This window comes from Serinus canaria, chromosome 1A, assembly GCF_022539315.1.
Source record: "Serinus canaria isolate serCan28SL12 chromosome 1A, serCan2020, whole genome shotgun sequence".
NCBI classification, from domain to species: Eukaryota; Metazoa; Chordata; class Aves; order Passeriformes; family Fringillidae; genus Serinus; species Serinus canaria.
Window position 1 is genome coordinate 17,822,125 of NC_066314.1, and position 26,801 is coordinate 17,848,925.

General features: G+C 35.2%; 2 protein-coding genes across 13 annotated transcripts in view; one reads left to right on the forward strand and one right to left on the reverse strand.

The window, feature by feature from the left end:
- ZBED4 (zinc finger BED-type containing 4) overlaps positions 1-26,801 on the forward strand; it is a 914,269-nt gene that overhangs the window by 839,317 nt on the left and 48,151 nt on the right. The gene's annotated exons all lie outside the window — the stretch shown is intronic.
- BRD1 (bromodomain containing 1) overlaps positions 1-26,801 on the reverse strand; it is a 66,611-nt gene that overhangs the window by 17,659 nt on the left and 22,151 nt on the right. For 10 of the 12 annotated variants that reach the window (XM_050988027.1, XM_050988026.1, XM_050988025.1 and 7 more), the window contains 6 exons: positions 22,920-23,076; positions 16,401-16,532; positions 13,220-13,348; positions 11,984-12,296; positions 10,949-11,209; positions 7,274-7,762 (listed from right to left, as the gene is read on the reverse strand). In XM_050988027.1, the coding sequence (XP_050843984.1) occupies positions 7,274-7,762; positions 10,949-11,209; positions 11,984-12,296; positions 13,220-13,348; positions 16,401-16,532; positions 22,920-23,076 (1,481 nt within the window). The remainder of the gene's footprint in view (positions 1-7,273; positions 7,763-10,948; positions 11,210-11,983; positions 12,297-13,219; positions 13,349-16,400; positions 16,533-22,919; positions 23,077-26,801) is intronic. The other 2 variants (XM_030238065.1, XM_030238066.1) reach the window with 2 other exon arrangements.

Genomic DNA, 26,801 nt, shown 5'->3' on the forward strand with positions numbered 1-26,801 from the left:
TCCTTTGAGACTGAAACATCAAAATACAAACTATCCCAGCCTAGCAAATATCAACAGTGCTTGCTATCCTAAGATTTTCCTCCTGGCTTCATCGACAGCATCTGGAAAGACCAAATGAGATGTTGCACTGCTCATGCAACCTGACAGTGCTTGAAGCATCCTCAAGTGAAGATGCTATTAAAATAGCATCAAGAGCTATTAAATACCAGCCCAGCTTTGCTATTTTTAGGCAAAATTGAACAAAAGAATTAAAATATGGCTGACTTGCATGTTCATATCTTTGTGTCTAATCAGATGAATCCATGGTTGCTTTTTTCCCCTCAGACCTGAAGTACTTTTATCTTCAACACAGAATTTTTTTAGAGAACTCAGGACTTAGCCTTGCTTATCAGCTGAAGGTTAGTTCTCAGCATCAGCTTTTGTCTCCTTTTTTTTTCAATGCCATGCTGTTAAGGAAGTAATTTTTGAGCATTATTACAACTTTGCAGGGAAGGGAAAAAGGAAAAGTCAAGGAAGAAAATAGAATAAAAGGAAGGAGAAAAGAAAATTAAATCAAAGTAGAGCATTACCACGCTAGGATAGCATGGCCTGTCAAAGTGACAGCAGGACCTATGACCACTGTTTTGGTAGCAACAAAAAAAGGAACTTTGCTTCAATTTAACCGTTCTTGAGTATTACATGTTTCTTTGTATGGGATATCTTCTTAATGTGTATACTTCCCCTGTGCATGCCAAAGAAATTACATCTGGGTACTACAGTGAGAAACATTGCAGAGAGCTATTCAATTCAAACCATCCCTAAACACTGGACTGTGTGTATGACACAATGGACAACTGCATGCTACCATAACTACTCTTTATGAAGGACATTCCTCTGTGCATGCAAATGCATAATCTAATCTGTTCTCATTGAATGGAAAAAGGGGAAAAGGAAAAAAAAACACCACAAACCACAAATCCACACAAAAACTTCTCTGAGAGACATTAATCTGCAGTCAATCACACAGTGTGAACTGTGGCACTCTCTCCACTCACAGCAGAATGGGCCACAAGTGACTGGTACTTTTGCCTGCCAGGTTCAGTGCCTGATGCTGCTGTTGGGAGTCTCTGGATTAACCTTTTCTATTGTCCACCTCTTAAATCAGACCTGTGGGTGAGTATGTGGGGGTTGGACTGGATAACCTTTAAAGGCCCCTTCCAACCCAAACTATTCTATGATGTTTCAGCAGGTGAGCTCACTAAATCATACACTGTATGTCTGGGAAGAGGGGACTTCACCATATCTAAGACTGTGAGTCTGAAGGTAGGTCATCTATACTCAACCACAGCACCATGGTAAATATCTTCTTAAATAAATTAAGAACACACTTGCAAAAAGTATAGTGTGGATCTCTGAATTCACTAACTTTTCAAATATTTTCAATAAATCCCCCAGTTCTGTTTATCATCTGCACCACAGAGAAAAAAACAGTCTTAAATGTCACAAATGAAGCACATTGGGGACTATGACATTTAATTTTTTACAAAGCCAAACCTGGGCCAAGAAATGAGCTAAGTATTAAAAAAAAAGAGAAAAATAAAAAAAAAAGCAGAACTAGAATAGAGTAAAAGGCTCCACAATTCCTACAGCATCAAGAAAAACAGAAGGGCTTTCAGAAATATTTGTTTATTATTACAGAAGATTTAGTTATAATTATCGTAGAAAACACGGCAATTGTACGTCGGGTGCTAATAATTAATATCTTAAAAATAACCGAAAACACATCTCTTTCAAAGATATTAACATTTTTAAGACCCAAGAAAAATTTCCAGAATACTAGTGTATAATGTACCTTACGTATGCACACACCTCATAAGCCTTGAAAAAAGCACCACACTGCTATTATCCGGGTGTTCATCAACCCCCATCACTCTCAACTATGTTGCTCAAAATTCCCCCTATTTTAATAATATAAATCAAGAAATAGGAAAAGGATTTTTCATCATCAGAAAGTTTATACTTTGATTATTTATATGAAATAAAACCAGAAGGAACGTTTATGTTCTTAAAACACAATGTGAGAGTTGATTGGCATAAAATAGCTTCCTACTCCATGTTTCTGCCTTATGCACTTATTTTATTCTATGTGTATTACAAAAAGCCTCCCCCTTATCTCTCAAAATGTTCCCAGAAATTAAATTGGCAGAAATTTTCATAGGCCTGGCAGAACTCCTGGCTTAAGTTTGAGTAGGCCAAAAAGAAATTAGGAAATGCAATGGGGTTCTTTTTTTATTCCCCTCCTAATTTCTTCTCTTAATTTGCTTTATTTTCTTAGCAAATGGTCCTACATTTCCCAGTGGCCTATCAACCCACTAGAAGACCAATTAACCAAACACATCCTGACAACTGAACAGTCAGACTCCTGTACTCCCCATGTCTCTACACTGACAAATTTAACAATCCAGGGAATAACTCCTTTTAGGCCTTCATAATCTCCTCACAATCTCTAATACTTTGTTTGCTTGAAAATACACCTTGAAATGTTTTATGTTTCCAAACCTCCTGGAGTCAGGCAGCTAAAGTTCTTGAACACCACTAAGGGCTCAAATAATTAAATTTCACATCAGACTTCACATGAAACAATCACTATGCATTTCAATACAACAAATCAGGACTGTGGATCTGTCAATAGATTTAGTAATATTGTTGCACTTGATTAATGAATATCAATTATATGTATACAGATATATATATACACACACACATATACTGCCATTCCTGTCTATGCTAACCACAAGAGAAATTATACCAATTTGTTTTTTTTTTTTCCTGAGGAACCTTTATTTCAGTTTTTTTACTTACTACAAAAACATAAGTTTCTTAGATATGCATGCTTTACTTTCACTTCCTCCATTTAGTGAATGGTAATGAATGCTGTGCATATGAAGCCTGACTTTTAGCCAAATGGGCCTGTGCTTCAGAGAGGCAAATATTCATTAGAAATCATGTACTCAAGAATTTAAAAAATGCACTGCATTCCATTTCACTCCAGACACAATGTTTACCCTTATCATATCAAATTAAGTAACAGTGGTCCTCAGTACAGTATTAAATTCTATCAAATGCAAACGGAATTCACATACAGGTTACTTGCCATCATTTTTAGTAGTCAAGCAGCAACAAAGTCAGCCCAACATTTACTAAGAGATATAATAAGGAATCTTTTTTGTATACTGATAACTGTATGTGAAGTATGTATTAAGAAATTATAAAGTCCCCCACTCTGTGCTTTTTACTGTGTGAATATTCTACTTCAGTGATCCATATTCTAAATACTTGTTTACATGTGTTTCAGTACCTTGAGAAAATCTGTGTAGCTGGAAGCGAAAATATGAACTAAATTATATACTTCACTGAAATTCTCTACTACTGCATTTGGACAATAAGTTAAAGAAACAACATGCTGCACTATAATAATCACTATCTGAAATCCTGATTCTATAGTAAGTTACAGTGGTTGTTTTAGGCTAGTGTATTTTAAATACTTAGTTTCTAATTAAAATAGAGAGTACTGTAACCGCAACTGTGAATTATAAAACCTAAATTTACAAACCTTAGAGATGACTAATAACACCAAGTACACAGGAGAATTTAATCTGATCAAAATCTATCATGTTACAATGTTAAAAAAGGTTTCTTGAAACAATAATTTGTTCCATCTGCAATCTTACTAATTCACAACTGATACAGGCAGACTTTTAATGGTCTGTAAAATCTACCTTCTATCCATTAATCAATTTAATTTTTCTCTGATAAATAACTGCACAAAATATTTCCCTGACAAAAAGGATTCATCTTTGTAACCAAAAAGCAAGGTAAGCATACAATGGGTATTTTGAAAAGGTCATTAAACTTGTCACAGTTAAGACTGGACATGCCCAACCTTCAAGAATAATAATGCATCAATCTCTGATGTCACCAAAATTTCCTACGTAAACCAACAACCTTCTTTTGGAAATTGCTGCTAGATACCATGAGAAGCAAACCCAAAATACATCAAATATGTACAGGAAATTTTTAAACACGTCTCCACTATGCAGCTGTCAGTTTCTACACAGCAACAACAAAGACAGATGTACTCTGTGATTATGCAGAACACTAGAAAATTTAAATTTAAGATTATACTACACTCCTGCTTCATATATTTTAAAGATTCACATATGAAAGATGACAGTATGGAAATGAACTGCTTTTAGTTCCCTTTGAAGGCTAACTCAATAGTCCCCTACTTCCAATAAAGAGCTGGCATTTCAGTAATCTCATGTATGAAAACCAACAGCATGTGGGACACCACACTTACAAAGGAGTGTGTCAGTGGATTCCATATGTGTCTTTCTTGAAAATAACTGGAAAAACATCAACCCCAAATGTAAGTCAAGAGAGCACACTAAAAACAGTCTACAAGAATAATGAAACAACCAGGTAGGTGTGGTTTCACTCAACTAAATAAACTTTAGTCTTCCTTTGAACTTTGTCATGTAAGAATACGGGAGTGACAAGAAAGGAGGCAACACTATAGAGTCTGCAGAGTAAGGGACAGAAACAAGACATCCTTAAATAATGTCAAAACCCCTCATACTGGTTATGAATAGGAAAGAAAGAAAAAATAGGTGACAGTGCAGCTCCCGACTACTTAAAATTTTCAATCCTTGGCACATTAAGTGAGGTTCTTTTTCATGATTTTTTCCGTATTCAGTAAAATTAAGGGTAGTTAATATTCACACCACTTAAAGAAAACTGGGCAACAATAATTCATTTTCAATTACAGGGATTTCCCAAAAAGCTGATAACTCATATCAATGCACACAAGAAGCCAGTTGCATGCCTTCTCCTATGATTGGATGGCTTTGGAAGAAAAAGCTCTGCTGGGTTCTACTGAATAAAAACATTCTTAGCTACAGCACGAGATTAAGTTTTGTAAAAAAATAACCAAAGTGAAAGAATGTATTGCTGTATACATCACCTAATGCATTTTTATCATAACACAGACATCTACATGAATCAATACCAGCTGCATACACAAAAAAATCCCAACTGTTTTTAAATCTTGGTAAGTATCTGACATTTGTGCTGGTTTCCTACTGAACTGTAGCTCAAGATAGCTGCCAACTGCAAATTACTTTAATTAGTGTGGAGACACAAATTTGAAAATAACATGAGGAATAAAATTTCCTATGTGAAATCAAAATGTTTGCCTGCCAACAGGCAAACTAATCAAAGGAATAAGATCTGATAAACTGCCACATCTTTATGATCCATATATGCTTAAAACACAAGACACTAATAAAGAATAACTAGAACATTTTCAGGTGAATATTAATTGGCCAAGCTGTTTCAATTCACTCTTCTTGAACAAGTACAAATTCTAACTATAAATGCCCCCTAAGTATTAGTTCTACATAAATTTAATTCTCGTTAAATCTTTACTCACTTCAGAAAAAAACTACATAATTTTGTTTTAAATTAACAATAGAAAAACTTTTTAACTTCTGGATTTTATTCCTATAACTACATTGTTAGTTTTGAAGAGAATCAAAAGCATATTTGCTCTACATATACCTAACTCCACAGAGAGAAAAAAATAGCTGAATTTAAATGTATTCAGAAATCTGGTGGAGTTGAGTTTTGTTGCTGCCTTTTTTTTCCCTTTAAGAATTAAGTTAGTTTTCTTACAAAATAAAAACCTTTTCTTCCCTTAAAGAAAAAATTCACAATGTTTAACACAAAAATTTCAAGGAATTGGTACTAATTCCCAGCATGAAACAATTCACTGTGTATGATAAAATGCAATCTATGTACAGGTACATAATGAAATTATCTAGATTATACACTGGCAAATTGGGATACTTGTTTTTATATTATTAATAAAGATTAACTAATTTCTATTATCACACTGCCTTCACTTGGTACTTACTTCAGAACTAAAGTATCAGATCAAATCTGCATGCTCTTTCCAAGCTGTTAGGAAAATTAATGGAAGTTGGGGCTTTCCAAAGAGGCAAACCAAGCAAAACCCAAAAATATAAATGAAAAACAATTCCCCTCTGCATCTTACATAATATTTTCTCATACTATGATTCCAGCATTAGAATTATTAGTGTCCTCACCTGATCATTCAAAAAAAACCCCAGCCAACCAACCAATCAAAAAAAGCTCAAGGCTCCACACCCCAAAATATTCTGTTATTCAAAACAAAAAAATTCCCACCAAACAAAAAAGAAACAACCTAAAAATCAACAACATTTTCCTGTTCCCCCAAATTAACTCATCCATCCCTCCCCATCTTTTGGAGCATATCTTCACACCTAATGTTTAATTTAAACTCCTATCTCTTTTATTCAAAGAGACAAATCTCCACTTTCTGTTTTTATAGCTGCATAAGGGCTCCCAACATGACAATGAAACAGAGTATTTATTTCAAAGGTAATATAAAAGTCATAGCAATGGCCATGGATGACATTAAGGAAATATCCATAAGTAATTTCCTGATACTGCTTTTTTTCCTCAAAGGTTTTATATGAACTTCTCAAATAAATAGAACTATGGTGTGTTAAGAAAAGATATAATTAATGTCTTGAGACATATAATTAATGTTTTGAGTTGTTTGTACTGCACTAATGTATGAAGATAACATTTTCTTTCAAATATCCTTTAGAGAAGTCTCATTAAGAGCATTATCTCACCTTCAATTCTACTGAAAGTGCACAGACAAAAAAAAAACCCCACATAAAGTGTCATTATATGTTGGGGTTTTAACACTTCCATAAAATACATGGATATCCAAAGTGCTTCATACACAGTCAACAGTTTCATAATATAAAAATATGCTTGGAGTAACACTCAGCAAAAGGAAATCATACATGGCACAAGTATTTTTCATGCTCCTGCTTACAAGCCTTCTAGTTTTGGTATCGCATGTCAAGTTCCATGTAATTTAACAGGGAATTTGCAAAAAAGCAGCCAATTCATCTTTCCTACAGGTTTCACATACACCCACACGTGTACTTAAAAACTGCATCATGAAACTAAAGAACCAAAACTTGGTTTAGTAAGTCTAATTGCCAAGGGCCAACACAAATATGAATAATAATTTTCTAAACTGTAACTCCTCAGCTGTGAGGACAACCTGTTTGAAGTGCTAAAATCTGAAGATTAACAATCACATGTACGTAAAAACTACAGGTATGTTAACTTTCCAGATGCATCCATTCAAATAAGTTTTGTAAACATTTACCTGTATCCAAGCGCTTTACAGGGGACTCATCATCAACCTCAGAATCTCCACATGCACTCCTTGATCTTTTCCTTGGGTGCAGAAGTGTCTCCAACCTTGGAAGGACTACAGACAAAAAGGTTTTGGTCCCTAGCTGTGGAGAAGTTGGCTGGGTTTCAGTGTTCTTTGCAGACTTTTGGGGGCTTATACTTTTCGATTTGCAGAAGAGAATGGATGTACGTCTGTTTACATCAGTTGATGACTCAGCTACAGCAGAAACAGTCGACTCATTGAGATTACTGTCAAGTAAGTGTTCTGGAGTGTGTCCATTTATTTCTTTCTGAATGGAAGTGCTATATAATTCATTATCAAATTTTACTCTTTTGTAAAGCTTACTCTGCTCTGGATTGAGTTCTACTGGTTTGAGGGTTGGTGGTTCTGAATTAGTCTCCAAGTTTGAAGGAAGAGGTAATGCATCTGATGGTTCAAGTTTAGGGGGAGATTTATCTCCTGAAAAAATTATAAATAGAGTGTGATTTTTGAAAACCTGTAGTTATAAAGTCTATTATAAAACTCACTATAAATGTGCAGCCCACCAAATAAATTGTTGTCTGGAAACAAAGCATAACATTTTAAAACCAAAACTTGTCTAGCAACAATCTGTCCTAGTTAGTAGTTCCTACTTTTATACTGGGAATGTAACAGGGGTAGAAAAGAAGACGTCTAGAGTTGGTGTTAACAGTTTATACCTGGATAAGTACTTGCTTCTTCTCATGCAGTTATGTTAGTTTCATTAACTAAAAACTACAAAATCTATTTTTTCATTAGGAAGTTGGGGTGGTGGATGATTATCTGTTAAATGCAATTATACTGCCATTCAAGTAAAATTTTTTGTAACATACTATTTCACCTTATCAATATTCACCTCACACCTGCCTATGAAAAATTTTATCAGCTAAACAGTAAAAAAAAAAAAAAAAAGTACTTGTAACCTGTTCTACTTGAGTGAAAAAATGTGTTACAAAATCTACACAAGGGCATGATTTGTAAAACTTTTTTACAGTTGTGACCAGAAGTTTTATCTACAAAAAAATAATAAAAATGGAGAAGAAAAACCCAACACCCCCAATATCTTACAGATTGATTAGCCACTAGTTGAAAAATAACACACTCAATAATGCAGATTTGATATGAGAAATCAGAAAAACCACCCTCTATCATTTTTCTCCCCTTCTCCCCCACACTTTAATTTTTTTTAATATGATCATGTCCCACTCAATTCCACTAAATCCATGCTGGGAAAAGACAATAGAGATATGATAGTGAGTGTACAAAAGTAGTTTCAATTTTTCATCACAAGTAATAGGAAAGAAAATAAACATTCTACTATTGCAGCATTGCCTAATACAAATAGAAGGATGTCGTAACCAATAATTATCAACTCAAAAAGATGTTAAAATCTTTCTAGCTTCCAAAAGAATCTTTCAAAATGCAAGAAAGGAAACACTTATTCTAGAGTAACTGTATAACACTAATGTACTATTTATGCTATCACATAAAATATTTAAACTTAGTTAAATTTTCTATGCCAACTGAAAAAAGGTGTAAAACCTCAAAGCTTTTAAGTTCTCTATTTGCAGTTTATTTTGTTTGGTTTTGGCCCAGCAATATTTACTTGGAAATCAATGATTTCTAAGTGCAAAAAAAAAAATCTTTACCCTGTTGTTTGACGTTTAATGAACAATAGCATAGTTCATATTAAAAACTACCTGTTTTTAAAATACAGTGTGAGTGTGCTTACATCATTTGCAGGCACACAGGTATTAGAATTGGTAACTAATATTTCAGAAAGACTGTAGAATGAAATGTACAGTCAGATAAGCACATTTAAACTACCAGCCATTAAAAAATCCTGTACTTTAAAATCTCCACTGTGACTTCCTTTGTGAACAGTATTTCTGATTTTCTTACAACTAATTAGAAAATACTCAGTGAAAGATAAAAGAACATAAAAGCACTTGAGAATTATTTAGAAATAAAACCTAAATTTCATGGGGCTATTCTGGTACTGTATTTTTCACATGATCAAAGACTGGAAACAGAATTGCAAAGGGGTAATTCAGAGTTCTATTGAAGTCAGCTCCTGTCGAGATCCTGGGCACAGGATTTTTCTTATCTTTTTTTAGGCAATTTCTTTTCTTTACTCCTCTATGTACCTTCCATTTAAGAACTGAAATTTGAACTAATTATTATTACTCTCCATTAGAACAGAACCATAACAACCATACCAATCAAACCTGGATTGTGCCTTTCATCATGTTTTATTTAAAAAGCCTACTGTAAATATAAGAAAACCACTACTGTTCACTTTGGAACACTTTTTTCACAAAAAACTGCTGAAGTGAAAGGCTGTGGCATCAAAATGTTAAGCTACAAATAAAAAGGTTTTGGATTCCTTAGATGCCAAACCCCACATTCCTAAAGAAATGTATTTAATACCATCATCACTTGAAGATTAAAAAAATACCCAGATTTAAAAAACTCAAACCATTAAACATTTTGAGAACACTTAAAAGACTCAGAACAAGATATTGTGCTGGTTCATGTACACTTTTTCTACCAATGCTCAAATCTCCAGCAAGTTCTGCTTGGAGGTAAACACTGTTTAAGTTGCTGTTTGAATGGCAGTTAAGAACAATCATTTAATTGACTTCACCTTTCAAAAATTTTGAAAGCATCAAGCCTCAACAAATAGAGATTATTTTATTTATTACCATGCTTCCACTTTCCCCTGAGCTCTTTCCTCCTCCTTTTCAAGGCACTTATTCAAAAATGAAACACTTCACTCTCCTAAAGAAAAAGTTTAGTTCCTTAAAGCTAACCATGAAACAAAGTCAATAGTCTTATTTGACTGACACATTTTCTTTCCATCATTTAAAAATGATGGAAAGAAACTAAATTTAAAATCTAAAAATTCAAATATTATATTTAATTAAAATATTAAGTTAGTCCTTCCAGCACACTGCTCTAATTGAAATCAATGGCAATTAGCCAAGAGTAGACACAGTTCTGAGACAAATGTTTTGAGGAGGAAGAGAAGCAAAAGGGGAAGAGCTAGGCAGATGTGGCTGACTTGATTCTACAACATGAAATCTGTTAAGTCTTATCAGTAGTTAGCTTAATTTAAAATAGATAAATAAATAAACAAATAACCCCAAAGCCTACCCACCCTCCTCCCTAGAATCTGGAGTAGTGAATAAAAAAGGGTACAAACACAGTACAACAGCCAGAGTTTTCATTACCACTGGCCTAGGCTCACATGATCCCTAATACACATTTTGACACATAAGTGTGTTTTCAAATGTAAAAAGATGTTTTCCACTCAGGCATTTCCAACTGCTTTTCATCTGAGATTGTTTGCACTTTCATTTTTTAACACCTAAGTTTTTAAAGCCTTGCTACCATGAAAAGTAATGGAGGGAGGTTTTCCTAAGAAGATCATTCTACTCTTAAAAATATTTGCTCTGAATAGGCAGCTATTTTCATATTTTCAAACTATTATTTTAATTTTAAAATCAGTATTTTAAATTTAGTATTAGTTGATCAAATTCATTAATTCACACTATTACTCACATCACAGCACCTGACTGAAGTGGCTCAGAACAGTACACATTTAAACATGGTTTACAATCTTACCTTCTTCTTCTCCATCCTGATCTAATGCTGCACTTTCTTCCTCGAAACTTCCAATACCTGACTCTATTTGAGGAGCTTGGTTGTGTTGCTGACTGAGTTTGTTGCGAATAATGCTGATTTCTTTCTTTAACAGCTTTGCTCTTTTGCTCCTTGACCCGCTGGATTTCATTGCACAGGTGAGATCAAGTTTTTCTAGCAGCTCTCTCAGCTGTTCTTCCAAGGACATATGTGCTCTGTTTGCAGGATTCAGTAACCTATCCACTGAAGTCAAAACACGTACAATTGAAAACGTGTTAGCATTTCCCAGTATATTCTCAGAACAGTAACACCAACAAAAGGAAAAAAACTGAATTCACATGCCAAAATAAAAGAATACTGTCAAAAGCCTATTCAGATTATAGCCAGAAGTACTGAAATTAATTCCTACTATATAGTTACTATTTTTCTTAATCAGCATTTTGATCTAAAAAACTAAGTAGTAAAGTAAAGAAATAAGAGGTCAGAAGGAAGACATAATTAATCCTTCCCACTTCAACAAATGAATTCCTTCTTGTTAAAGAAAAGGACAAAATTATGGTTATAAAAGAAATGTGTTAATTATTCTCCACTGCCAAACCTTAGAAAAGTCATGTGTATGTCAAAAAAAAAATTAATTCCTAGTATTACAAATGTGCTCAATTTTTTGAATAGGTTACTCAGGAATATGCTTAAGTTTATGAACACTGGAATTCATTTTCCATGCCTTACAAGCATATACGATCATGTGAAAGAAAGCACTCAAAAACCTTTTCCATGTAAGTTGTTAAATTAGGCTCTGACACTGCCAAAATCAGAATCCAGATAGCACTGATGTCTTATGACAGATTTGGTAGAATACAAATACCAGACTCTTTCAAGCAATGTTTTTAATGGGGGGTGGAGAATCTAGTTAGCAAACTGGACAGCAACAATCCTAAATATCTGTACGGAACATGCATGCTGCATGCAATAAAAAATGCGACTTTCCAAAATAATCTTACAAGAAAAACATCTTACCATCTTCCCAAGAGAAAGGCTGGGGTGACTCAAGTTTAGGCCGTTCTGGTAAGTGCATTCCAGTTTCATTGTTATAACCGATTCCTTCAGCATCTCGCCTGGCTTGCCTGAGAACTACACCTCCTTGATCTCGTAACCGCACTGCAGCTCTATAAAATATTGTATCTTTTGCATTGTACTTCATACAGTTATCTATGATCAGATTGAAGTCTTCTTCAAACTCAGTGAGGTTTTTATAGCCTTGAGCTTCTAACCGTTTCCGCATGGTAGAGAAATCCATAGGATGTTTAATATGATCCAAATAGTCTGGAACCTTTGAATAAATATTTAAAGCACAAATGGGTAAAATTGTCTTATTACAGACAAAGTAGCATTAGTAACTGATCTGCTTTTTAAACGTATCTTGTAACACCTCAATACAAGAAATTAAAGATGTAACTTAGAATTGCACATCTAGATATCGCAAACACTTGCGTGTCAACAGAAGCTTGCATATTACAATATTCTGCATCTCAGGTAACAAGTTTGAGCTCCACTAAGAGATGCTGAAACAACTTTTTCTTGGGAATTCTGTGGTTTTATGTACTCCTACTTTCAGGCAACCAGTGATAATACAAGGGAAAATGGCCTCAAGTTGTGCCAGGAGCAGTTCAGGTTGGATATTAGGAAAGATTTCTACACTGAAAGGGTGGTTAAGAATTGAACAGGCTCCTCAGGGAAGTGGTGCAGTGGCCATCCATGGAAGTGTGGCACTTTGCACTATGGTTTAGTCGGCATACTGGTATTAGGTCAAAGACTGGACTCTATGATCTTGGCAGTCTTTTTCAACCTTAATGATTCTTCATATAATAAACAGGTATGTATGCAGTATATGCACAAATGCACACATATACACGCTAAGTCTGTTTAGTTTCACCTTCAAGTAAGAACACAGTATCTGCATTGCAATTTTTGATATCCTTTGAATCTGCTTTACCAAAATCGTCTTACTGAAAAGTGTAAGTATATACCCAACATTCTATACAAGAATGGGGTACTTCCATACTAGTACTTCCCAGAAATTATTTTGGTATATAAGCATAAAAAGGCTTTCATAGCAGTAGACCATAACTCATAATGATAATTATCAGCATGAAGATTAAACTTGCTTCTAACTCTGCATGTAATGACTTGTTTCCTGTATTTAAGTGCAACTGAGCCACATGTAAACACCAGGAAACACAGCTGCAAACATACCTCTTTAAGGTTCACCGGCTGAGCAAATATACGAGCAGAATCCTTTTCCTGCAGCTGATCCAGAACCGATCGCAGAAGTACAGTGAATGGAATAAGCTGAAGTTCCATAGTAACCTGCTCAAGCTTGACCTAAAGAAGTAACAGTTATCCAACTGAGCATTTTCCATTAACAGACCGTATTAAAGTTGTTTAGCAGCAACAGTGTAGTATTTTAGATAAGATATAAAATACAAATACATTTAAGTAAATGAGTTCAGTACTATTTTCAATATCATCAGCTGGCATTTATCTGACATTGATTTTTTTTTTTATGAAATCATTAGCTGAAAACCTTTATCATTCCTTCAACTCCAGCTTCCCAGAACACAAATTTGTATTTTATATGTAAAATTTTGTTCCACTTTTAAATGTATTTTTTTTAAAGATGCTATATAATAACAGCTTCACAATTCACCAACAATGTGAAAATAGTAAGAATTTAAAGGTAATGTTTCAAATTAAATTTCAGTTGTACTGATATGTTTGAAGTTTAAAGAGAATCTGATTTACAGGCTACATAAGACCAAAACAAAGAGTAATTGGAAAGACAATGTTCTACATAAATTCCAAGAAAATTATTTCAAAAAACAGAATCAACATCTTCAAATACTTCAATATCCTTGAGACTTTTTTTATTTTGGACACTATTTCAATTCCTCTGTAGCTTAATTTTCAAGCTGTTTTAAGAGCTGAAACAGTCTTGCTGTGGCTAAAGTAAATTCTTAATGAAAGATTAAAGTGTGTGTACATATATATAATATATACATGTAAATAAAGTATAACCAAACACACATACGTAAAGTATATGCATATAAATACATGTGTAAAGCAAGTGACACGTGAATACAAGTGAATAATGCACAGAATTCCAGAAAGCACTCCAGAAGGACAAATTATATTAGCTTGCAATGAATGTTCACAGCTTGCAAAAGTAAAAATTAAATGGTTTTTACAAATAAGGACCATTAAAAACTCCTAAGTGCAAACATTTTGTGTTCAGTTTTCATGTAAGCTTTTATCTTTTTGCATTATCACTTCCTCAAATCTTTTCTCTTGGCAATGTTAACTGAAGAATACTGCAGGACTTCAGATGCAGCCTTTATTTTTGCTTTTTTCGTGACAGGATAAAAGTGCTACTAAGTATAAGGACATGTATTGAGAAAACCTGAATAGATCAAATCTTCTACAGCTCTTCAGAAACCAATCATTTTTCCAAGTCTAAGAGAATGTCTTCCTAAATAATTTCTCTATACCAATGCACACAGCATGGGCAACAAACAGAAGGAGCTGGAGGTCACAGCACAGGAGTTACACCCTAATTTCCATTACTGAAATTTGGTGGGATGAATCCCATGACTGAAGTGTGACTATGGATGGTCAGAAGGGCCAAGAGAGTACCAAGGGGCAGCAGAGTTGCTTTCTACATTGAGAAATGACTAAACTGCGAAAAGTTGTCTCAAGAAAAGCCATGAGCAGGTTGAAAGCTTAGGCACCAAGTTGAGAGAAGGAACCCTGTGGTTGGTATTTATTTCAGATCTAGGGGAGCCTATTGACAAAGCCTTCTTGCTCCAGCTACAGACAGGCACTGCTTTCACAGGTTCCTGTCCTGTTGAGGACTTCAACTCTGACATCTGGATGAGTACCATGACAAGTTGTAGGAGACTCCTGGAGTCCATTACGGATAACTTCACAAGGCAAAGCTTCCTTATGGGGCACAAGGAGATGATTCAGGACAGCCAGCAGAGCCTAACAAAGGGTAAGTCCTGCCTAATTAACCTAGTGGTCTAACCAACCTAGTGGTCCTCTACAATGGAGTAACTCTTTTAAGCAGACAAGGGAAGATGTCATCTATCTGGACTTCTCTAAGGCCCCTAACATGGTCCTCAACAACATCCTTCTCTCTAAACTGAAGAGAGATGGATTTAATGGGTGGACTGCTACACAGGTGAGGAATTGGCTGGATGGCTGCATCCAGAGAGCAGTGATCAATGGCTTGGACTCTGGATGGAGATCAGTAATGAGTGGTGTCCCTTGGAGGTCTGTACTGGGACCAGTAGTAGTTAGTACTTTCATCAATGACATGAGACCAATGGATCAAGTGCACCCTCAACAAATCTGCAGACGACACCAAGATGAACTGTGCAGTTGACACACCCGAAGGACAGGATCCCATCCAGACATGGACAAACTTAAGAGGTGGGTACCATGGGAATCTCATGGGGCTCAAAAAGGTCGAATTCCAGGTCCTCCTGCATCTGGGTTGTGGCAACCCCAGGTATCAGTACCAGCTGAGGGATGAATAGCTCCAGCCCTGTCTAGAACTCGAGAGCACTGGTGGATGAAAACCTCAGTATGAGCCTGCAGAGTACGCTTGTAGCCCAGAAAGTCAACTGCATCCAGGGCTGGATCGAGAGAAGTGTGGCCAGCAGGTCAAGGGAGGTGATTCCGTCCCTCTACTCTGCCCCAGTTTGGCCCCAGCTGGACTGCTGCATCCAGCTCTGTAGCCCCCATCAAAGGACATAAAGCTGTTGGAGTGAATCCAGAGGAGGGCCACAAACATGATCAGACTGGAGCTCTCTTCTGATGAAGGGCTGAGAGAAATGGGGTTGCTCATCCTGGAGAAGAGAGGGCCCAAATGAGACTTTATTGCAGCCTCTCAGTACTTAAAGGAGGTTTATAGGTAAGATGGGGACAAACTGATTAGTAGGGCGTGTAGTGACAGGACAAGGGGTAACACTTAAACTAAAAGAGGGTAGATTCAGACTATATATAAGGAAGAAATTTTTTACAATGAGGGTGAAGCATTGAACAACAGGCTGCTCAGAGAGGTGGCAGATACCTTATTCCTAGAAAAATTAAAGGTTAGATTGGACAGGGCTTTGAACAACCTGATCTAGTTGAAGATATTCCTCTTCATTGCCAAGGGGTTGGACTATACAATCCTTAATGTTTCTTTTAACCCAAGCCATTCTATGAAAATTTTATATATTTTAAATAGTTTGAGTGCACAGCATGCACATACATTACTTGACCCTATATAAGGATTAAGATACAGCTGTCCTTCTACTGAAAGAACTGTGAGAATACTTAAATTATCTTTCCTTCAGAAAAGCTTCACCAAACTAAAAGGGGCTACATTTACCTGTTCTCTTTTTAATTTTTCACGCTTACGTATAAGTTCTATCAATAAACGTGCTCTTTCAAGATCATGGCGCAGCCTTTGCCAGTACTTCAATTTTTCTTTTAAGGCTTGCATTTCTTCATCATCTTCTCTCTAAGAAAACAATCAAAACATTTTCATGAAAAGAAAAATGCTTATCTCTTTTTATAAGATAGTTTTATACAACTACAAAACGTATGCACATGAAAGGACAATCTACTCTGAGCAAGCTATGGCACTTGCTCATGAGCTTCATGCTGCAACAGAAAACCTCTGGTCAGGGTATCTTCCAGAGTTACTCAAGGGTCTAGCTGAAAATAAAATCAAAATTAGAAAGCAATCTTATGGTAATGGCTATTGACATCAGAAAAAGCAACACAACAAACAGTAACAGAGAAATAAAACAAGCTGCAAAATATGACACAGGTTTTTTGCATCAAAATCCAAACTAGGTGAACAACAACAGTTTCTTCAGAAGCTCAAGCCTGGCAGAAACAAATTACTCATGTGATCAACAGAGTCCACCTCCCTCACACCCAGCAGAACTAGGACACACTTGTAACAAAACAAAATAATTATGGCTTGTGAGCACAGGAAATGAAAAGCTGTTTCTTTGATAATATAGTAACTTCAAATGGTATTGCAGGTGAATAATGCAGCAATACACCCTTTTGGAAAATGGATGAAAGAATGTAATTTACACATTTTTTCAGAGTAAGTAATGTTTAAACACTTCTAGTATATAGATTGATTTGTATATAGATTGATTTGTACTTAAAAAACCCAGAGTGTTTGTCTGCCTTTACTATTTTTCATAAGGAAAAGGGAAGATACTAGAATACTACTTCCAGGATTCAAATGTTGTTGATAATTCATCAGAAATGAGGCCATAAAGAAACTGAATACCTGATATTAGTAGCAATTACACAAAAGAAAGATCTGCTTTGGAAAATTATTACATTTGAAGAAGGAGTATTTTATAAAAGCATATCTGAGAGATATCCAAAACTTTGCATGCTTGCCCATAAGTAGCATAATCCAATATACACCTGTTAAGTCATCTTGGAGGGCGTTCTAAAACCTAAAACAAAACCAGTAAATTCCATCAGCTTTTATATACAGAAGACAGAGGAATAAAGGAAAGTGGCTAACGAGATGAACAACAAACAACATTACAAATTATTACACCAAAAACCATAAATTCCTCAAAAGAATAATAATTTAGAAGTACCATAGGTCCTCTTAAGGAAGCCTGTGCAATTTTTCAGATAGTTGGCTCTAAAAATAGAGTTACAAAAACTGGAAGCTTAAAAACATCATCTAATAGATTTGCCAGTTTTGCCAGTGCTATAATTCTATCATCTGCATTGTATTTTATTGCTTCACGAACTTTGTAAAGGTAAAGCTTAGTTGTATTCAAATCTCTGACTTCACTGAAGTTGAAAATACTTAAAATGTCAACTATTTCAGCACTAGAATATACCAATCTGGAAATAACAGCTTGTTCCTCTTTTCATTAAGGGGAAAAAAAAAAAACAACCAAACCACCACCACCAACAAACCAAAACCTACAAACTGGAGCTAGAAACTTCTAGTTCCCTTTGCCAATGATTATTACAACTGACAGTTGTAATTTCTTTTAAACAAGTTAAATCTTTACATAGACACAAGATGATGTAACTGCTGGGGTCAGAATAGTTCAACGTAAATTTTTACAGATAACAGTATTAATATTTTTAATAATTTTCAATTCCTTAAAACTCTGAGGAGACTCACTGATACAGGAAGTCTACACTGGCACTAAACGCTACTCTCCTAACCCCCTTCATCTCTGAGTATAAACCTCATGTGTGGAAATGCAACCCAACTCTGGGTTGTACAATTTTTTCAGTTCTTCTGTTTGTCAGAACCAAAATTAAACTGCCAGAAGTAGCAGGCTAGCCCTCCCTTTGCTTGAAAACATTCAGAGCCTGCTCTTTTGCCCTATTTAACTGCATAATTTACAAAACTGGGGAACCGAGCCTGATGAAAACTAAGTCAACAAAGTGTAGTAGTTCTAGGGTGGGTCAGGAAACTTAAATACAGCAAGAAAAAATAATAGCAGGCCTTAGGGTAGTTTATTAGACACTTAAATACTTGGCTGAACCTCAAGGTACAGTTGCACTCAAATAAAATAAAAATATTTTACCTGAATCAGTTGTTTTACCAATTTCATTCCCTGTAATAGGCACATACTTGCCAATCAGCAGATGTGACCCAAAATATCAAAACCACCCTGCATCCCCTTTTTTTCTGCACACATGCACTACCTTTCTGAACAGCACTCTCGTTTGGAGATAATTAGCAAGCCTCCAATTTTTTGACACTTCTATGCAAAGTAATGCTGGCAGACAGTTTACAGCTTAATAGCTAACTCTCCTTTGCCCTAACCTATTTATTATCTGACACACAACATACACCTTAATTAAATTAAAAGGTCCACAGAAGTTGAAGAGAGCATGATGTACTGGTTTCCAACAGCCAACCAGCAAAAACTTAACATACAAAGAGTTCCTTTCAAATTTTTTAGCTTTCTGACATAGAAAGTTTCTATTAACTTTCTGATAGGAAAGTTGTTCTTCCTTCTTTTTACAACTGTCTTGAAAACCACCAAGTTTCGTTTGGCTGATGACACAAGAAAAATTTATAAAGAAATTCTCACTTGGAGAGGGACTCTTCATCAGGAACTGTACTGATAGGACAAAGAAGCAATGAGTTAAAACTGAAAGAAGGGAAATTTAGATTAGATATTAGGTAGAAATTCTTGACTGTGAGGGAGGTGAGACACTGGAACAGGTTGCCCATAGAATCTGTTAATGCCCCATCCATGACAGTGTTCAAGGTCAGGTTGGGTGGGGAATTGAGTAACTTGGTCTGGTGGAAGCTGTCCGTGCCCATGGCAGCAGGGTGGGAAGTAGGGTACTTTAAGTACCCTTCCACTTCAAACCATTCTGTGAGTCTATGATTTTCCAATGGACTTAGTTCTTGCTGAACATAGTATTACCAGGAAATATTACCTAGTATTAGGTATTACATAGAATAAGTAATAAGTATTACCTAGAATATTACCTATTTGTTAATACTGAGGGAAGAGGAAACCATTTTTAAGTCTACACAAAGAACATGCAGCAGCTGAGAACTCGTCTCACCATCAGTATGCTATGAGTGTCTCCACAGCAGCAGGAATACTGTCAGTGTAGCACCATATCCCTCCTTATGCTGGGTGTGAATGTGTGAGAACAGCCTCACTCCTTAGAGAGACTGTAACTTAATATGATACAAACGAAAATAGAATGACAGTGATGAAACTGGACCTTGAGCAATACAATGAGTTTTATTAGCATGCTCTGCTGGACTTGTATGGCAATGAGACAAAACCATTTAGTGATTACAACTTGTGTTCTTAATGAAATCTTCAGTGCAGGTGTGATCTTAAGTCATCAGCACCTTCTCTATTATTTCTTCTAACAGTGGCTTTAAACTAACATCACTACAGAAGCAGCAAGCTCCTACACTTACATTTCATGCCTTATTTTCATTCAAGCATTCTTAAAGTTCAGGGAAAAATACTAAAATAATGAGGATCTAAGTAGTATTAGAGCATTCCAGTACTTTTCCTTAATTTCTCCAAGTGGAGAGAGAAGTGAGAGCATAAACCATTCTCTAACAGAGTTCCTTGCTCCTGCAAATGGTGAGGCAGTCCAGGTCCTTTAGCCTGGTTTAAAACTCTTAGATCTTCAAAACCATACCATAACTGAACTCTGAAACACATTTATTAGGAAGTAAGCCTAGATCATGAAAACTTCTCCCTTTGTCAAATTTGTTCTAGTAACCTAACAGGGAGGGATCAAAACCACTTTCCACCACACATCCTGAAACCATTTTCAGGGTTTTGGTTAGTCATTATAACACTTCTTTTCTGTTTAAATAACATTTTAAAAAAAGCCCTGAATCTTATTACATCACTGCTTATATTTGTTTAACTGAAAAATCTATGTAGGTTTCTTGATATTCTGACCCCTCACATAAAATAAACAAAAATTTTCCCATCTGGACTGAAATGAACAAAATAATCATGCCTATCTAAAAAATTTTGAAGTGTTCTCACAACAGCTATGCCATTGCTGTTTATTGTCTTGATTACAAATTGGTTTATACTTTGGAGTAACAAAACACAGATATTGCCTTGCAGTTATGACTGCTTTAATAAATAGCATTGAAAGTGCTCTGGAAAAGACACAATGTCATACACAGGACACTTGCTACTCACTGAAAAGCACTAACTACAAATTTTTCATCAACAGACTCATTTAATACTCAGCTCACCTTGAAACTAGATTTTACTTTTCAAAAGAATAAACTTTTAAACAGACCAATATAAATAGCTTCCAATTTATTTAGAATATATTGTTTCCTTATTTAAGAATCATTCTCAATTTGGAAAAGAAAGTAAAGAACTGCTGTTCGTACCAAAGGGTAAACAGGCAATTTAATTTTAAAATGCTCATATCAAAGGCCTATTTTATTTTAATCAAACATCAATTACAATAACAGCTGTATTGTGATGGTCATTATTTAAATATACAGTAATGCTGAACCAGTTTCATGCCATCCCACAAGAAAAGTGGCTTGTGTAATTTTTCAGACATCAACAATGGTCTAGTTCTATACTGCCACCATAGCACCACACTTCTGTGCTTGCCTTTAGTATTTTATAAGGACTCAAGCTCATTTAAAAAGAAGTTTATTGTCAGGATAAATTAATTTCAACTGTTATTAGGTAACACTAATTAGGTACACTGCCAGGTATCACTCTTCAGAACCTCTCATGCAGAAGTAGAAGATTAATCAAATTTCAAAATGGAGTAATATAGAAACAATGAAAACAAGATAAACAAGTGGTTGATTTATATTCAATGCTGACTTCACCTAAAAGGAGTCCATGTAACTGAAATTTGAGAATCTCAGCTATGAGGAAAGGCTGAGACAGCTCGAACTGTTTAGTCCAGAGGAGAAAAGGCTCAGGGGCAGAAATCCCACCAATACACAGAAATACCTGAAGGGAGGAGGCTCTCCTCTTCCTAAGAAGATAGAGCCAGGCTCCATTCAGTGGTGCCCAGTGACAACACAAGTGGCAATGGGCACAAAGTAAGAACAGACATCAGAAGACTCATGGTTTTTTTCTAAACTGTAAGGGTGACCAAGCACTGACACAGCTGCCCAGAGAGGTTGTGCAGTTTCTACCCTTGGAAATAACTCAAAAGCCAACTGGATATGGTGCTGGACAGCTAAGTGGCTCTGCTTGAGCAGTGGTGTTGTATCCAACAATGACCTCCAGATCACCTCCAGAGGTCCTTTCCAATCTCAATTATTCTGGAAATTATTAATTAATTTTTCCAGAAGAAAAGCTAAAAAAATAAACACACAGAAACATGACAGATCAAATACTTAGGAAGCAGTGTTGACCACGGTATTTTTTATGACATCAATCAATGACTTAATCAGCAAACAGAAATACAATTCTAACAAAAATAACAGTTCCACTTCAGAGGGGGAAAAATTCAATTTAATAAAAGTAAATTATTATAAAATTAATTCTGACATTTTAGAAGCTATTTTACAGGAAGTCAAGTGCCCAGAGAATGGAAAGAACACACCCACCTACACATTCCATTCCATTAAAAAAGGTAACTGGGATGCAGTAAAAGTTTCCACATCATGATGCTTCGTAGCATTTCAAAGTCTACATGCATGGATCCACGCAATTCAGAAGTTTTAATTATTTTTTAAGCTATCCAGTAACTTGAAACGAAAATGGACCACCTGGAGTTGCTGCTTTGATGTTTTTCAGCAACTTGTTAATAGGAGTGTACAACTAAACTTATGCTTTTCTATAATCCCACTTAACTGTATCAAAAGCAAAACCAGAAGCTGAAACAGTTCTTTGAACTTCATCAACAACTAGCATTTTGTTATTACTGAACAAGATGGGCAATACAGATCTGAATTTGAAAACTGTAAACTAGCTGTCTAACCCTTTACCCTGTAAAATCCATATTTTTTTTCAAGTGTCAAATAAGACATCTGCTTTGCATCTTTTAATGAATTTAAAATAACTTTTATTTTTTATCTGACAGCACATTGATTAATGGGTTACAAAAAACTACAACACTTACAAATGAATAATGGCATTATGATATTTGTGATGACAGTATTTGTGAAACAATTCAGAAAAACAGAAGAAAAAGCTGCACAATTTTTTTTATATCTTACATATTAAAAAGTACAAGATAATTCCCAACTGCCAAAATAGGTAATATCACTTCAGAATAGAGTAAATAATTTATTTAGTCATGAGTATAAAAAAGCTTTTACTTTGTGCTAGGCTTCCTAGTTTATTTTTAATTTAATAAAATAGAAAATTTCCAGTATCTTCTTATAAATAAAAAGTATGTCACATACCTGTTGTGTGTTTCTTTGTGACTGTAAACTGGATTGCAGCCTTCTCAAGAGTGGAACACCATTCCTAGACAGTCTTTTGAGCAACCAGTAACTGTGCACTCGTTCAACAAAATGCTTCTTTCGCTGAATGGCCACCTGATTCATAATCTTATTTAATCTAAAACATGGAAAAACTGATATTGTATTTTTCACAGCAAAGCATAAAACATATTTATCTATGGAAATTAAATATCGCATACATATGAATGTATACTGTAAAACCAGAAATAATCACTATGTTACTAACTTCTTTCAGTAAGATCCCTTCCAGTACAATTACTTCTGAGCAGTAAATTACAACAAATACATCTGCTTGACACTGCAGGTTCTACCAAATACATTAACACACTTGATAAAGCTAAAGGGAATAAATTTTTTTGTAATCATTATCAGAAGAGCAATCCCAGACGAGGGCTGAGAATAAAGCTTTATGTGCACTTTGCATAGAATGATTTTCAAATTGAAAAAGAAATCAGATAAAAAGATCCAAATCACTATGGCAATCATCAGATCATTTGTTGCCAACTACAGAAAGATTAGTAGTTTATTTTACAGACAATACATCTTCAAGCTCCTCCCATAAAAACATGCAATGAAAGCCTTGTATTACTCTATTAATATTAAATTTCTGACAAATAAACCAAACAAAAAACATAAAACATGGGAACAATTATTATTTTACCTCAGACATACAAGAAAATAACCAAACAGAGAAGATGTGAGGACGATGTAAACAATTAACAAAATATTTCAATCAAAATTAATCAGTATTTTCTCCAAAGTTGCTTTTTAACAAATGTAAATTCTCTATGAATATACTCTTTTACAAATACTCAAGGAAAGTGCATTATGAACCTCACACAAAAAAATATTGATTCCTATTTTTCAAATAATGACATGTTAAATAGATGACCAAGTCTCAAACATGACAGTGGCTTCTGAAAACATATTAAAAACAAAGCTTATCTGAAACAAATCTTCAGCTGTTTGTGGCTACAATATCTTGAAATTGCAGCAAAACAGAAGTTAGAAAACAGATGTGACATTACTATACTTCAAATAGCATAATTACAATTAATTATAGAATGCAATCAAGTCAAATAATTGCTTTCACAAATCTCTTGGAAATGGTAAAACCTACTGAACCAAGTCAAAAAAAGCACAGCCAAATACACAGCTATTTGGAAAGATCAGAGAATCATAATATGAAGAAAGGTGCCTTGGCTTTGTGCCCATCAGATGTGGCAAGACGAAGCAAACATCTTTAACTACAGCTTTAAGTACATTTGCCAATTCACATAACAAACCATTCTATTCATATATAATAGCAGTGTTAAAAGAAGCTAAAGAAAGATGTTCACAGAAGACACTCTCCAACTTTATAAATATAAATAGACAAAAGGTAATTTGGAGTGCAGAGACTACTTAAAAAGTAGTTGGAAATTACTCATCTGTGCCGTCCCCTCTAAACTAAACCAAGTATTTCATTTAAACAACACACATGGGTATCAGCTATATACTTGTCAAAATACAGAGCTCTGAAGCTCTTCATGTAGCAGGTATCTATACAGCCTCTACACTGTGAACTTAGTGCTAGCAGAATGTAACATCTGCTGTTAGACTCTAACTACCCACTACCTATATGACACCTCTTCAACCATCCTTTTGCTTAGTCTGATACTTCCAGGCACTTTTACTGTCCCAAGCACCTCAAATTTTGATGGGCAATACAACTATTTTGGGGAAATGAGACAACGTTGCTGTAGAGCTCTGTAAAATGCACAGACTGGGTACTGATTTTGAAGCTCCCAGCAGCTAAATGAATTTTCCATACATTTTACTTCCCTTTTTTTCCCAACAAAGATGTAATAAACCCCCCCCCGCTGAAGATTAAAAAAAAAAAAAAAAACATGTATTTGGGCTAGGTAAGGGAGGGCTGTTCACCATTTTGTGAAAGACTTCACAATCCAGGATCTGACTTGTACATGACAGGATTAATTGCTGCAGTACACTGATAAATCCCCAGTGCAGAGGTAAGGCTTCGAGAAGTTGGGGCACCTCCCAGAACAACAGAAAATACCTCAGCAAAGGCATTTTTTTGCTAAGGTATCTGTTCACACTAGCACTTTTTGCAGTAGAAGCACATCAAAAAAGAACAGCTTTCTGTATTATTTCCTAAAGGCAAGTCAAGCATACCAGCTACTGGGAGAAAAAAAACCCATACTTTTCCCTCAACTTACCAGTTATTTAAAACAAAGTACATTGATAGAGGAATTTAAAAATTCTTAAAATTCTTAAAAAGGTGACTGTTCCAATGATACTCAGTGACTGCTACTCTCTAGCTGGTCTCATAAAAGAAGCATTAGGTTTCAAGCTGATGACCACTGCAGCCTTTTGATGTTTTAGCACTAGCAGTCATACTGATTCTTGTTTTTGTTTTTTTAGAGCTACATGCCAAAACTACACAGATGACAAAAACATTTTTCAGAGCTGTTTTAATTGTGCCACAGCCAACTACTTCCTTTCCCCAGCCCTGTAAAACACTGATGTGCAATACAAATGGGGATATCACACGGTTCCCTGCTTGTCTTTAAATAGGCAAAAGTCCCCTTTGAACCAAACCTTTGAAATAGCACCAACAGTCTCCCCACATGGAGAGAGTGGATGGATAATCTACCCTGTAAAGGATGACACACTTAATGCACTGGTCAATGCATTCAGAGAGCTGAGTGTGTTACTCAGTCCTTGCTCCCTCACCTTTTACAGAAATGCATAAAATAAATTTTGTCAATGTAAGAAATGTGCTTTTAACATATTAGCAGATCTCACAGCTGCCTTCTTTCACTCATGACTTGCTCTCCCAGTTTCAGTTACATATCACTGTGGCAACTATGGCAACTGGTTACAGGGAAAAGTGAAACCAGTATTTTTGGCAATGAGAGATAATCAGCCACTTTTCTATCAATCTTTACTAACCACTGCACAGACCATATATGCTTTTTAATTCTACAGGTATTATTTCAGTATTACAATACCTCAAGATTCTTAAGCTTTTGAAATATAAACTGGAGAGAAGATTTTCTTGAGCAAGTATGTGATTTTGACAACATTACTATAGTAACTCAAGCACAAGGAACTCAATATGGAAATCTGTATTAATCAAACACCCAAAGGAAGACCACTATCCATTAAAACTAAGCAATTTTTGAACGTGAATGAATCCTAGTATTTTAATTACCATACCTGTCCTGAGTCTACAGTTTTATCAGTTTGTTATTTTGCATTGTCCTTTATCCAGCATAGCACTACTAAAGGCACACACAACACAGGAAAACTGTATTATACCCTGTAACATTTCATTCAGTATCACTAACATAGCAGTTTCTCTTGACCTATGCTAATAACCATTAACAATCAAAATATGTTCCAGTTTACAGAGCAAATAAAATACCCTTCTTTTGCCCCACAAAGACTGCAGATGTTTAAAAATCTGTCAGAAAAAAATGTTAAAAAAATTTATTGAACAAGTTGCAATAAAGTAAACTGAGTTTCCAGAACACTTGAATTTTCAAGCCTTGTTCAGCAAAGTTCCACAAAATGTACTGAGACTTGTAGGAAGCAGGAAAGACACAAGACTTCTCTACAGATAATTATAGTAATTCCAGTGACACTTACTTGCAGACAATTAGCAAAAAACTAGAATAAAAAGCTAGGAAGAATTTTTTGGGGGAATTGAAATTAATTCTGGAGCCTTACCAACTACTCCTCCTAGCTCAAAATCCAAAACCTTCAGTTTTTGAAGACCAGAATGCCCACCTGGACAGATGAAACTCTCTCTACTCT